The sequence below is a fragment of the Rosa chinensis genome, chromosome 4 (genome assembly GCF_002994745.2).
Source record: "Rosa chinensis cultivar Old Blush chromosome 4, RchiOBHm-V2, whole genome shotgun sequence".
Lineage (NCBI taxonomy): Eukaryota > Viridiplantae > Streptophyta > Magnoliopsida > Rosales > Rosaceae > Rosa > Rosa chinensis.
Window position 1 is genome coordinate 4873147 of NC_037091.1, and position 12975 is coordinate 4886121.

The window sequence follows — 12975 nt, forward strand, 5'->3', positions numbered from 1 at the left end:
AATACTCCCTGCTAATCACTTTCGGGTTTTCGGGCTCGTAACTTTTATTCGTTTTTCACCAACGATTTCTCTAACAGACTCAATATTCAAATTCGCTACAACCCAATTCGTATCCTATTCCAATTTACTTCGACAATTTGTCTCGATAAATTCTAGTAACAATTTAGGCCCAAATAAAAGAACATTGGCCCAAACTTAAATTACATGGCCCAAATTAAAGAATCCCGTCACCAAAGAAATCTTCAAACTCAACTCCTTCACTTGAGTGACCTTGTGAAAAATCTTATTAGCGAAAAATTTACCTTCAAAAAGTAAACAAATTTTTTCGGGGGCTCACACTGATGTTATTGACTTATTGGTCCATATGAGATGTACTTATTCTTTATTGATTATCTTTATTTATTTATTTTTTTCATCCCCTGCATGGTCTTCACTAAATTCGAGTGATATTATTGACTCGGAACGCCATATAACAGTGTTACGTGATAATTTGGGATCATAGAATAATTATTCATAGAAAAGCTACTCTTTTGCAAAATGGTAGGAAGAATCTGAGGAAACATGCACGTGAGGACAGAGAATCGTGCTGGCTGCTTTAATTAGTCCCTAACAAACAAACAAAATACCACAAGGCTGCTTGTGTATAGCGCTCGGTCCCCTGTATAAGAGAATTAATGTGCTCCTACCCTCCCATATACTTGGGGACTGACTGTTTCCAGGGATAGTACGAGTGACAGAGAAATCATAGAGACGGTGAGAAAGAGAAATAATCTGTCGAGAAATGGGAAGAAACTCAGGTTTCGAAAAGGAGGGATTGAAGAAAGGTATGTGGTCTGCTCGCGAAGACCAGGTTCTCCAGAACTACGTCAAAAAACACGGTCCAGGCAAATGGGGAAAAACAGCAAGGGAGACTGGCAAGTTCTTAATTTTCTTCATTTTTACTTTTGACATACAGCAGTGTGCTTAGTTAATAAATGTAATCGCCATTAATCTTTCTGAAATTAATCAATTATTTCAGTTAATTAACAACGACCCTCTGTATCTTACGTTTAATTCGCAAGCATGCATTGCAAGCCAGAATTACACCGGTGGCAAATGGATTAATTGGTTGCTTAATTACTGCTTAACTGCGTGTGCAGGTCTGAAGAGATGTGGGAAGAGTGTGAGACTGAGATGGTTGAATTATCTGAGGCCCGGTATCAAGAAAGGCAACATTACAGAAGATGAAGAAGACCTTATTATCAGGATGCACAAACTCGTAGGCAACAGGTCCCAATATAATTTTTTTATTTTTTTTTATTGTTCAATCACACGGTGTCCTCAAAAGCTTCCTAGGCCCAGAGACTAATCCGTGCTCGGGGGATCTTGTTAGAACGCTTCCTCCCCCCTGGCCACCAAGAATATATTGGGATTTAACTCCAATAAACGTCGGCGGGATTCGAACCCGGGTATAGAGGTTCCACACCTGGAGGCTCTTACCAACTCGACCACCTGTGGTGGTTAGGTCCCAATATAATTAATTTCTACCCTGTTATCATGCAAGTCCTGGAGAGCTAATTTCGAATCTAAGCTTATTAATTATGAACATTTGATCAATATTTGTTTTTTTTTTTTTAAGAATTCATAGAAAATCTACTTACTTCTTTTCAGAGCTTAATACAAAGTAGACCTAATAAATACTTATTAACTATTGAGAATATGTATTTGTTTTGCAGGTGGTCATTGATAGCAGGAAGGATTCCGGGCCGAACAGACAATGAAATAAAAAACTACTGGAACTCCACTCTAAGGAAGAAGCTGGCAGAACAGAAAGAAAAGGAATCAGAAATGTCGAGAAACGAGATGATCAAGGAGAACTTGCCATCCCCCGTTGGGGACGATGGTAATCAACATTTAACCAAATGCGATGTAGTTGTTGGCGGAGGAGGAGGATTGATGTGTTTTGCCAGTAATGTTAATGTAGAAGAAGATCATCAGCGTCGTTGTCTTGGCGGTACTAGTACTGATACTACTATACTGAGTCCCAGAGTGGGAGACGGAACCGGAGGCGGGGCAAACAATAATATCGAACCAGCTGGGGATGATCTCAATTATAACGCTATGACCTGGAACGATTCGATAATGGATTTGAATGGAGGCCAACTCTACATGTCGGAATTCCTCCAAACTGAATTTTCGAAGTTTTGGGAAGAAACAGATAGGTTCTTGAATTTTGAAGTCGGAGGTTGCAGCACCATTAATCATGAGTTGCCAAATAATTGGGATGGCTAATTATCTTCCCGGAGCTATACTACTTTGTCTTTTTGTATTTTTTTTTGTTTTTTTTTTTTTCAATCGAAATTTGATTCTCGCATATATTAATTCTTAATTTGCATGGCGAGGGCATTATATTAATAAAATTGGTCACTTCTATTCTATATCATGTGGCAACGTACTTAATTGATTTTACTCATACTGTAATTTTCCTATCAATGAAATTATTCAACTGTAATTTGTTTAATTCAACAATTTGTCAACATTGAGTCTCTTCAATTTGCTTGTAGTGGCGGACAAGAATTTCCTGTTTAACGATCTACATCTCAAAAGTTTAGTTCTACGTACTTTGTGGCGTGTTTGGCCGCGGCTACTCAAAAACTCATCTTTTCGATGAGTTTTTTGTTTTTCATCATTTCACATATTCTGTTGGTGGCTTTACTGCTAAAGGAGTTGTACCTGACACCGGCAACAAATGGTGCTTTTCAGATGACCTCGGCTGGTTGTTCGACATATTGATAGGGTTTTCACAAGATAGCATGTTTAAGTTTGGCTTTTTGGGCTCCAATTACTTGGATTCAAGTCCCGTGTAATTTTTGTATAAAAATCTGGAGTCAGAGTTGAGTTAGGTTTATGTTTTTGGATATTGGGAGTTTTATGCTCATCTTCCCAAAAAAAAAAATAGAGATTATGAATTTTTAGGTTTTATTACCTTTTATTTCATTTTTTGGTTTCGGGGTCAAGTGCTTTCTTCTGAGATAAATTTCTAATAACTGAAATTACTTAAATAATATCTCTTTGAATGCGTTTATTTAGATCTCCCAATTTGATATTTGGACATCCTTTAATTTTTTTTTTAAAATTAATCTCTATTTTACCCCTAAATGTGTGAGAAAAAATAGAGTGAGAAACTGAAACAGGAGGACGCTCCATGACACCATGTACAACCATCTTTTCCGTCCTTCCCTCTTCTCCTATCTAGAGAACCCAAAAATTTTGGTGTGATACTGCAGCTTCATATCTTCGCCAAAGTGTCAAACTAAGTTTTGACTTTTTTTCATCATGCTAATTATACGGAGACTACAAATTTTATATAATTTTATATATTAAGAAGAACGTTCTTTGCTTTATGGGTTCCATATGCTTTGGAGCTTCTTAGATCCCAAATCATGGTTTTTGGCAGTGATTCACTATTTGTATTTAATCCAAATAATTACATACTTTCTCTTTTTTTATGAGCTTCGAATGATAGATGGGTATTGCCATCAGTGGTAGTCTTGGAAACCCACCATTGGAATGCCGAAGGTTGATTTCTTAGTGTTTTTGGCTGGAGATGTGAGAAAGAGATGGGAGGGAGGAAAACACGATTGTATCTATCGGTCTTCTTCAATTCTTTTTTCTTTTTAAGTTTGTTTAAGGGTAAAATAGTGATTCAATTTTAAAAAAAACTAAAGGATGTCTAAATACAAAATTTAGAGGTTTGAACAAAACCACCATTCTATAAAGTTCCTCAAATAACAATAAATGGATTGATCAAATTCATTGTTTCATATGCTTTCATAATAGTAAGGGTTGCTTGAATTTTAGGTATCAAAGAACTAATATAGAAGATGAAAAATAACGAAAATAGAAGCTAAAGAAAACAAGAAGAAGAAGACGAGCAACAGTTATCTAATACTGATATTTATGTACAATGTGTTGCTGTAAGAATTCAGAGGATGACAATAACTCCTTATATAGGCCTCAATGATGTAACTAATACTCTAACTTCACCTCTACATTTGTGACACATGTTCTTCATTTGAAGAATCTGGAAATCTTATCTCTCTAAACCAACCTACTTAGCATCGTAACAACTTGCTCAATACTCAACAAACTTGCTAAATAAATACAATATTTCAATGATAAGCTACCTTGTTGACTTGATTGGAACATGACTTTTTCTCACATTACCTTTTAACAAGGGAATCTTTAAGGACTATCAAATGTGCTCAAAACAAAAACAAAAATTGGGATCATGTCAAAGACAGAAAGCGATGTGAAACCACATGCCATCCACATATATCTATTGTTTTTTCGACAAACACATATATCTATTGTTTGGAGCACCCAAATTTGAATATCGTGGTTTGTGGATTGGGATAATGAGTATAGCAAAGGATTAGCTAGATTTTGACAAAGAATAAACTTAATTAATTAAAAATGAAGATAAAGAAAGGTGGAGGAGGATTCCCATTTTATTTTCCTTATTTCTTGCAAAAAGTAGGACCAAAAAATAAAATTAAAAATAAAATCAAAATCTTCACACACAAATTTTCAATTAGTTAGTGCTAACATTTTAGTGAGATGGGTGGTGAATTTAGTTAATTAGTTGACAACCAATATTGAATCTTTGTACGTACGTATGTCATCTATAACTAAGCTTTTTTTTTTGTTCTTATAATAACGTGGAACACAAAGTGAGAGTAGATACCCAACATGTAACAAAATAATCAATGAAGCTTGTCTTGTTCTCTTTATTACTCAAAAATCTAAAATCTAGCCTCGTCTCTTTCTATTGACAATGATGTAAGTGGTTTAGACAAAACGCTCTTATATCGAATTATCTTGAAGCAGAGGACATGCAAAGTCGTTTTAGACCAAAGATTCTACTACCCATTTGGGAAAGTGTAGCTGGCATGTACATGAAAATTACACCTCATGCAGTGCATTATTGAGATTATGATAGATGTGATTGATTACCTCATGCGCATAATTATATTTTTAATAATAGAATTAATCTAATTTTCTAGTAATTTATAATGTAATTAATTTATTTATTTTTATTGTGTAGAAATAAGTGGAGTTGTGGATTTCGGAAGAAGTTGTGCAAAAATAGAGTTAATTGGAGTTATCGACAAAAAAACGAAAAGTCAACAATGGTCAATCAGTCAATGCAAGCAAATATGTGAAAATCATTAGTTTGAGCTTGGGAAAAGCAAAAGAAGAAGAGAAGAAAATGGAAGAAAAGAAGAAAAAGAAGGAAAGAAAAAAAAAATGATGATGGAGAATTGTTAATTAAAGAAAATGTTTAATTATTTTGTTTAATTAACAAACATGGCATTGCACGTGTGTCAAAGGATTGAAATCAACCTGCTTAAGAGCATCTCCAACAGTGATACTTATATTCATAGCTAAAAGTGAAATATAACTAGTTAGCTATTGAGTTATGCTCCAACAGAATACCTAAATCCCAAGTTAAATTTAGGCTTTAGTTAAATTTTCTCTCATCCTAGCTAAATATAGCTAGAGAATTTAGCAAAACTTAAATTTAACTTTTATTTAGGTATTCTGTTAGAGTAGAATTTTAGCCTAAAATTAGCTAAATATTATATTTATTTTGAAATAAGTAGTATGTTGGAGATGCCCTAATTAGCCATCACCACCTACACGTGCTCTTCTTTTTATTTCCTTCTTCTTTTATTTCTTTTCCTTTCTTCTCTCCTTGTCCACTCACAAGCTGCCACATGGTCCTTATCCATCCTTTCCTCTCACAAATGAAACATTAGCCACCACAATTAAGGGTGTTGCTATTTGCCCAGCAAAATTCTTAGTGTACCCAGCAGCACAATTTTGTTCTTAATTTTTCATTTTTACCCCTTGTTTAAATAAAATTTTAAAATAAAAAATTGCACCCCGCCGCCGTGTGTTTGTCTCTTCCTCCCCATATTTCTCATTCGCTAGCGGCTGTTACACTCTCCATTTTAGAGTCTCAAAACCTTCTTCATTGAAGGGAGGGAGAATCTTCATTTATCTTCTTCAAGGCCTCGTACAGAGGTTTCTACTTTTCCTGCTGCTGCTTTTTTTTTTAGGTGAAATTGGTTCTTTGTATGAAATTTTACTTATCTCGTTGTTGATTCATTAGTTTGGACATACAAGTTATACATATATGTAATTGTTTATCAGTTAGAAAAATAATCAATAACAATATATGAAACTATGAAAGTAAAAATGAGAGGTGAGAGATAAAGTGGAGCAATCCAAGTTGCTGGCTTTAAAACTTAGATTGCTTTTCCGATCTAGATTGTCTCTAAGATCAGAGAAAAAGAGAAAACCGAAAAGAAGAAAAGAATATATAGAAAGAAGAAGAAAAAGAAGAAGAATAAAAAATGATGGAAGAGGAACAAAGGCGTCGGAGTGCAGGTGCAATTTTTTTCGATGGAGACTGCAGATGCAATTTTTTGATTAAGAGAGTGCAGGTGCACTTAATGGAAAATTGGGTGCAGTTACTATTACTGTTTGTTTTATTTTTATTTTTAGTTTATTAAAATAAAGGGTACTATGTTGCTAGGTGTAAAAAGATTTTTGCTGGATATATTTAGAAAGACCACTCTTCTCTCCCTTCATGAAGAGTGCCACACACCACCAAAAGGGGGGCAGCCTTTGGGCTGCTCTCATCCCATCTTTCTCCTCCATTTTCCTTATTGTTTTAGTTTTAGTTTTAGTTTAGGAAATTGAAGGAATACTCACCCAAAACTTCAAGGATTCATCGATGGCTTCTATCTCTACAAGATTCAAGACTTGGGTAATTGTGGGAGTTGTAATTCAAGACTACTCATGCTACCTTTTTAGCTATTTGTGACTATTCTTGTTTTCTCCTACACTTTTATACTCTTTTCTCTTTGAATTTTGTATCTTTGATGTTCATGATTATGGGTTGTGAGTAATTTCCTTGTTGGGGGCTAGGGTTGTGTGCCCTACCCCAAAATTTGTGTAAAAGATGTTTAATTCAATGTAGTTATGCAATTTTCATATAATGGATGCTTATATCAATTTTTGTTGGGTAAAAATGCATGTCTAGGAGATTAGTCAACTCTAGGGTGTGTATTTTGAGCATGTCTAGGACGGAGTTAGAGGCTTGATCCCCCTCTAATTCCTAAGCTAGAAACCCTCTATTTCGTATTTGAGGGGTTATAAGCATAGTGATTTACACCCGTTGCGTGATTGCGCGGGCGGATCACTTAGTAGTCTAATTACTCGATCTCTAGGCCTCTTGATGTGACTTAGTGACCCTTGAACCAGCCATAATTCATGTCAAGTGAGTTCCTACAACCCTTGAAGTGGAGTATGAATACCATGAAAGAGAATTTTGGTCCTTGAGTCTTGAACTGCCTTGGATACGAATACCACCAAAGTAAGAAATTTGCATCTACATTAGATTAGCTTCTGATACATGAGATTTGCGTGAAGGAGCCTCCCTAGCACTTGACATTCTCATTCATATTGTTTACACTTTTATTAATTTCTTTGCATTTATATTTACCGCTCTACATCTCATTACTTTTTGTTAAGTTCAAATCAACTCTCAATCATTAAAATCATCGACTCATTTGTGTATAGTCACCTTGAGACTACAAGTTAGTGGTTTTCAATAAGCTTGGTGTGAGCTCAGCCGAGCATTACCAAGGCTTGGTGCCTTGATTTTTTATAGTTTTTATTTTGTGCTATATTTTTATTGTACGCATTCGAGCTGTCCTGGAGCCAATTACCTCGGTTAGGTCCAACATCTAATCTTTGAGGTACGATAAACTAAGATCCAAATAGTTTACTTACTTGACACAATTCGTATGCTTGCGAGAGTTTATGCATCAAGTCAGTGATAAACCCTAGCCTGGGTCTTCTTCGATGTATCTTTCATAACAAAATTCACATGCGTGAGATGGGAGACAAAGAAATTGTTCTTTTTCTATGGCTCGAAGAAAAGTTAGGAAACATAATTTTTGTACTGGCTTGCCACTCTAGAATTTAAAAGCAAATTTGATTTTGATTGATTGAGCTTTCATTAAGTACTTATGGAGAGAGGGACAAAAATAGTAAATACGTTCAACTACAAGAAGTGCGATAATTCTTTATTAGATCCTTTCAATTACAAGAAGTGTTTGCCATTCGAAATGCAAAAAGCTAGAGGGTACTTCTTCATAATTAATGTGTGGAATGTTGAGTTCACTTTTGAATGGTAGAAACTGATGCATGATTAGTAGTGAAGTTATTACGGATTCACGATTACCAGATTTATCAGAGATTGATTTAGAATTTGAAAATATGAGTATTTCGACTTAAACCACCTATATGCAATAAAAGAAAATATCCTTTTATTTTTTAATGGTCATTCTTGTTATATCTCTTTCTTCTTTAAATACAAGTTTTAACATGAAATTAACGCATTAAGATATGATCATGAGGAGTGGAACCACTTTTGTGGTCCGCATTCTTCTCTTAAGTATTCTTGTAATAAGACCCAAGGTCAGAGGATTCAGAACTATTGTTAACACTCGCAAAAACTCAATCATCATTATGCATTCTGAAGATGATTGCATAAATGTAACTTTTGAAGCTATCTCCCCAAACAATACCCGTTCACTTTATTTTTGTCTTCTCACAAACAATATACAAGAAAACGTAGTGTCATGAATAAAAATCTCATAGCAATGGAGGCCATGGATCCAGACCACAAATCAATGGCCGGGGATTAATCAAAGTTCCAGGCTCATGCTTAAACAAACACTTCCCATTAATATCCAAAAAAAAAAAAAACAAAAAGGTTTTCCATCCCATGCAAAACACATTGAGGAAAGTAGTGCACACGAAAGTTGCAGCGTCTTTTTTCCCACTAAAGACTAAAACATGCCAGTAAAGAAAGGGTATAGGCTGAACATGTGAATCTGAGAAAACCAGTCATATATAAGATCCATATTGAGATCACTTTCAAGCATCTGGAGCATTTTCTTGTAGTTCGGCAGTTGCTGATTAAGTACTGGACCAGTTTATACTGGTTCTTGTAGCAGCTAGCTAGTAGTTAAAGACAATACTTAAAATCAGTCACTGTTTTCGCACTTGCAGAAAGGGCACTACAAATATCTAAGGAATCTCTTCATTGATCACTTACCTCTAGGATAGCTCTAGGTTAATATATAACAAAGGCTGCCGATGTCCAATTTATAGGAGAACATACTGTTAAAAATAACTTAAAATCCATATCTTGCAAGCGAAACAAGAATTGATATTCAGTGAGAAGGAAGTTAGGAACTAGTCCTTAAAATCAGTCATTGTTTTCGCACCTGCAGAATTGCCACTACTAATATCTAAGGAATCTCTTCTTCCATCACTACCTCTAGATAGCTCTAGGTTAATGTATATAACAAAGGTTGCCGACGTCCAATTTAATTATATGAAAACATACTGTTATCATTGCTGCCGACGTTAATTACCAGGACAGTTATGAAGCATAGTAAATTATTAAAATCCATGCAAATCTTGCAAGGGAAACAAGAATTGAGATTCAGTAAGAAGGCATTTAGGAACTAATCCTTACCACCATGACCTGATATTAGTTATATAAGATCTAGAAAGCCACAAAGTTCTGCTGCACCTGCACCACAATTTGTATTCGCAAAGTGTGCCCATAATACCTAAAACTTAAAATCATTTTTTTTCAATTAAACCAACCAAATGTTGAAGAAGGTAAATTTTACATCAGTTAAGAACACAATTCAGTTTTTTTTTTTTTTTTTCAATAACGTGGGCTCATAGATTATTGTCCTACGCGCTCCAATTTTTTCCTTTTCGTACGTAGTTGAACTGTCGAAGCTTGTCGTCTATCTTTGGAGGAGTGGTGGAGCTTGCAGTAGCAGACTGGTTACACAGTAGGCCGGCACTGCTTTTTGTTTATAGATTGTTGCACATTATAACACAGTAGACCCTTCAATTATTGCTTCTGTTTCTCACCGTACGATAGTCCATCATATATTTGAAAGAGCACATCTAACAAAGTTTAGTTTGCATAGTGTGCTAGAATACACTAAATACAGTAAACTAGAATGAAATGGAAAGAATTATTTGTTATAAACCATTTAGTCTCTTGCTACTGCGAGATAGCTAGACTATATATTATCTCAATAGGTAGCATAGGTTGAATGAACTTAACTTCCTCAGCCTACTCCGCGGCATACGACTTTTCACATAGCTTTCAAGATCCAAGGGAAGAATAGAGATTATATCCTCCACATCAGCATCTTTGTTTCATTTGAATTCTACCAACACCTTGGCCATGAGCCCATGATATCTGACTTTTTATGCGATGGGATACCATTTTGGGCGACCCGCATCTCTACCTCTCCGTCTTTCTGTTCCATCTTCTTTTTAATCCTCATCTTCCATCTATGTATGATTCTCTAATCTTGCAACGTCCAGCTGCATCAAATGCTGAGATAAGTACCCTGTGGCTTCTATACATGTAGTTACGAGCAAGACTTTCTTGAGCAAAATTAAAGGAAATAACATATGACAAGCTTTAGCATCAAAAGATTTATGAGAGGCCTGTGTTTACTGCAAAACCAAAATCGTAGAAGTCATGAACAGAGCCGGCCCTGAGGGCTGCTGCCTGAGGCAGCCGTCTCAGGCCACCGGTTTCCGGGGGCCTCGGAGAAATTTAATTATGTATATATGTTATATATAGTATATATATTTTCTTTGCTATCATGGACACAGATTGATTTGTTGCTCCAGCAGCAAGCTTTGTGTCTCTTTCTGAACCAACCAAGGTTCAAACCTCGTAGGCGTATTCTCCTTTCACTTTTTTTTTTTGACCTTTTTCATATAAAAACAGACAATTAATAATTGTCTTTTCCTTTTTCATATCAATAATTCATTTCTTTCTCCATATAAAAATCTTTTCCTTATGAAAACTGATTTTTTTTTTCTAATCCTTTTTCATATGAAATCAAACAATTAATTCATTTCCTTTTCCTTTTTCATATAAATCACTAATTCATTTCCTTCTCCATATAAAGATTTTGACCAAAAATCCTAGCCTATATATTAATTATTTTAACTACTTTTTGTATTTCAGAAATTTATATACGAATCAACATTCATATATTTTTGTTTTGTTATTAATTCTACACAAAATTTTATACTGCATTTTGGTGATATATACACACGCACACACACATGAAGGGCCACATTCTTCGCCTCAGGCTGTTAGAGTCTCAGGACCGGCCCTGGTCATGAATTCTACAAGACAAAAAACTCACATCTACATGCGTTAACCCTCTTGCTAATCACAGATCTTTTGTTGGGCCAGGCTTGAGGTATGGGTTCCTTGGGTCACTTGCTGGGTCTCCATTTCTCCTTGGCCCGAGCCCCCCAGTTCTCTGACAGACCGGGCTGCTGAATATGGGTGGAAATGGGTTTTGTTTGATTTTGTCAAAATTGGGTCATTTCCTTGATGGACCCATGGCTAAAAACCTCCGCGTGCACATGCTCTGCGGATTTGTTTTAATGTGGGATCCATGGTTTTAGGGTTTTGCCTGCAGAGTCCAAAAGATATTAAAGATGGAGTAGAGGTTTTTAATGAGGACTATTAAAATGAGTACTAGTTGAAGATTTTTTTTTTTTCTTTGAGACTGACTGTTTTTTGATCATATTTCTACAAATCAACCTTTAGATGTTTATATATTTATGTGTAGATTATTTATGCAATTTTTAAACCAAATTGAAAATCGTTAAGAAATTCATAATCGTAATTTATCAGTTATAAACATGAATGATTCGTGTTTAACAGATTTAGTTCTTCCATTGATTTGATATAGTTCGATACCTTCACGATTAGCAATTTGGAAGAAAATTTTCAGAAGTGATCTACTCATGTATACATAAACATCTAACAGTTAATTTACGGTAATGTAATCGAAAAGTGGGTCTCCTACACCGTTATTTAGAGAAAGTCCTCAACTAATTCTCATTAATGTGGTCATCATTAGAAGGGCTCCATTGAAGATGGTAGCGTGTTTGTCCAGACATATGTAGCACAAAACGCGAAATATTCTTTAAATTTAAATTGAAACAGATGCATGACTTTTCTGAATATTTATCTTTAAGGTCAAAACGTCTTTCAAGTTTCACACAATTATATACACAATAATTTTAACAGCGCGGTAAGATTTGCATTATAATTATAAATGATTTTTACAAGCACAGTTATGCACATTATCATTTAATTTAGTCATACAAATTGTTCCGAACCCCTACGGAATTAGGTTTTCAAGGGATTGATATTTACAAAGGATAATGTTCAGCCACTCATTGATGGTTCAACTAAGCAAATGGTTTGCTCATATCTATAGTGGCATTACTCATTTACTGCTCTCGTTCAGTGAAGTATATCAGCTACTGTAGTGGAATGTAATTGTGAGATATTTGGTTTAACAGGTTAAGATCGACATCCTAAGGAGAAAGAATGTGTTATTGTCCATTTCCAGCGTAGACGTTTCTGATGATGACATTTCGATTTTGAAACCGATCCATGAGTCCACAAAGAGAGACAATTAGTATAAGATTCTCTGGATTCCAATTGTGGTGCAATGGACTGATGACCTGAGAAAAAAGTTTCATATCTTGAAGAACAAGATGTCGTGGTTTACGGTGCAGTACTCTGGACATATAGCAGGCATCAAGTTCATCAAGGAGGAGTGGAATTCAAGTGTAAGCCTACAGTGGTGGTGGTGATGAACCCTACAGTGGTGGTGATGAACCAGGCCACAAGGAAAGGTCGAGCACCCTAATGGTCTCCTGTCTCCACATGATTCGGGTATGGGGAGTCATGGCCTTCCCTTTCACAAAGACAACAGAAGAACTGTCACATTCTCATGCACGAAAATGGTTGGCTACGTTGTTGAAGGAATT

At 35.4% G+C, this 12975-nt stretch overlaps 1 protein-coding gene across 2 annotated transcripts; it reads left to right on the forward strand.

Annotated features, from left to right (window-relative positions):
• The first annotated feature begins 705 nt into the window (after positions 1–705).
• Positions 706–2431, forward strand: LOC112199927 (transcription factor WER). Of its 2 annotated transcripts, none has more exons than XM_024340919.2 (3): positions 706–914; positions 1140–1269; positions 1716–2426. In XM_024340919.2, exons 1-3 carry the CDS (start codon positions 782–784, stop codon positions 2269–2271), a joined length of 819 nt encoding a protein of 272 aa, XP_024196687.1. In that variant the 5' UTR covers positions 706–781; the 3' UTR covers positions 2272–2426. The 2 variants fall into 2 exon arrangements, with proteins under 2 accessions (XP_024196687.1, XP_040375199.1); XM_040519265.1 differs by having other exon boundaries at positions 767–824; positions 1716–2431.
• Positions 2432–12975: the final 10544 nt, after the last annotated feature.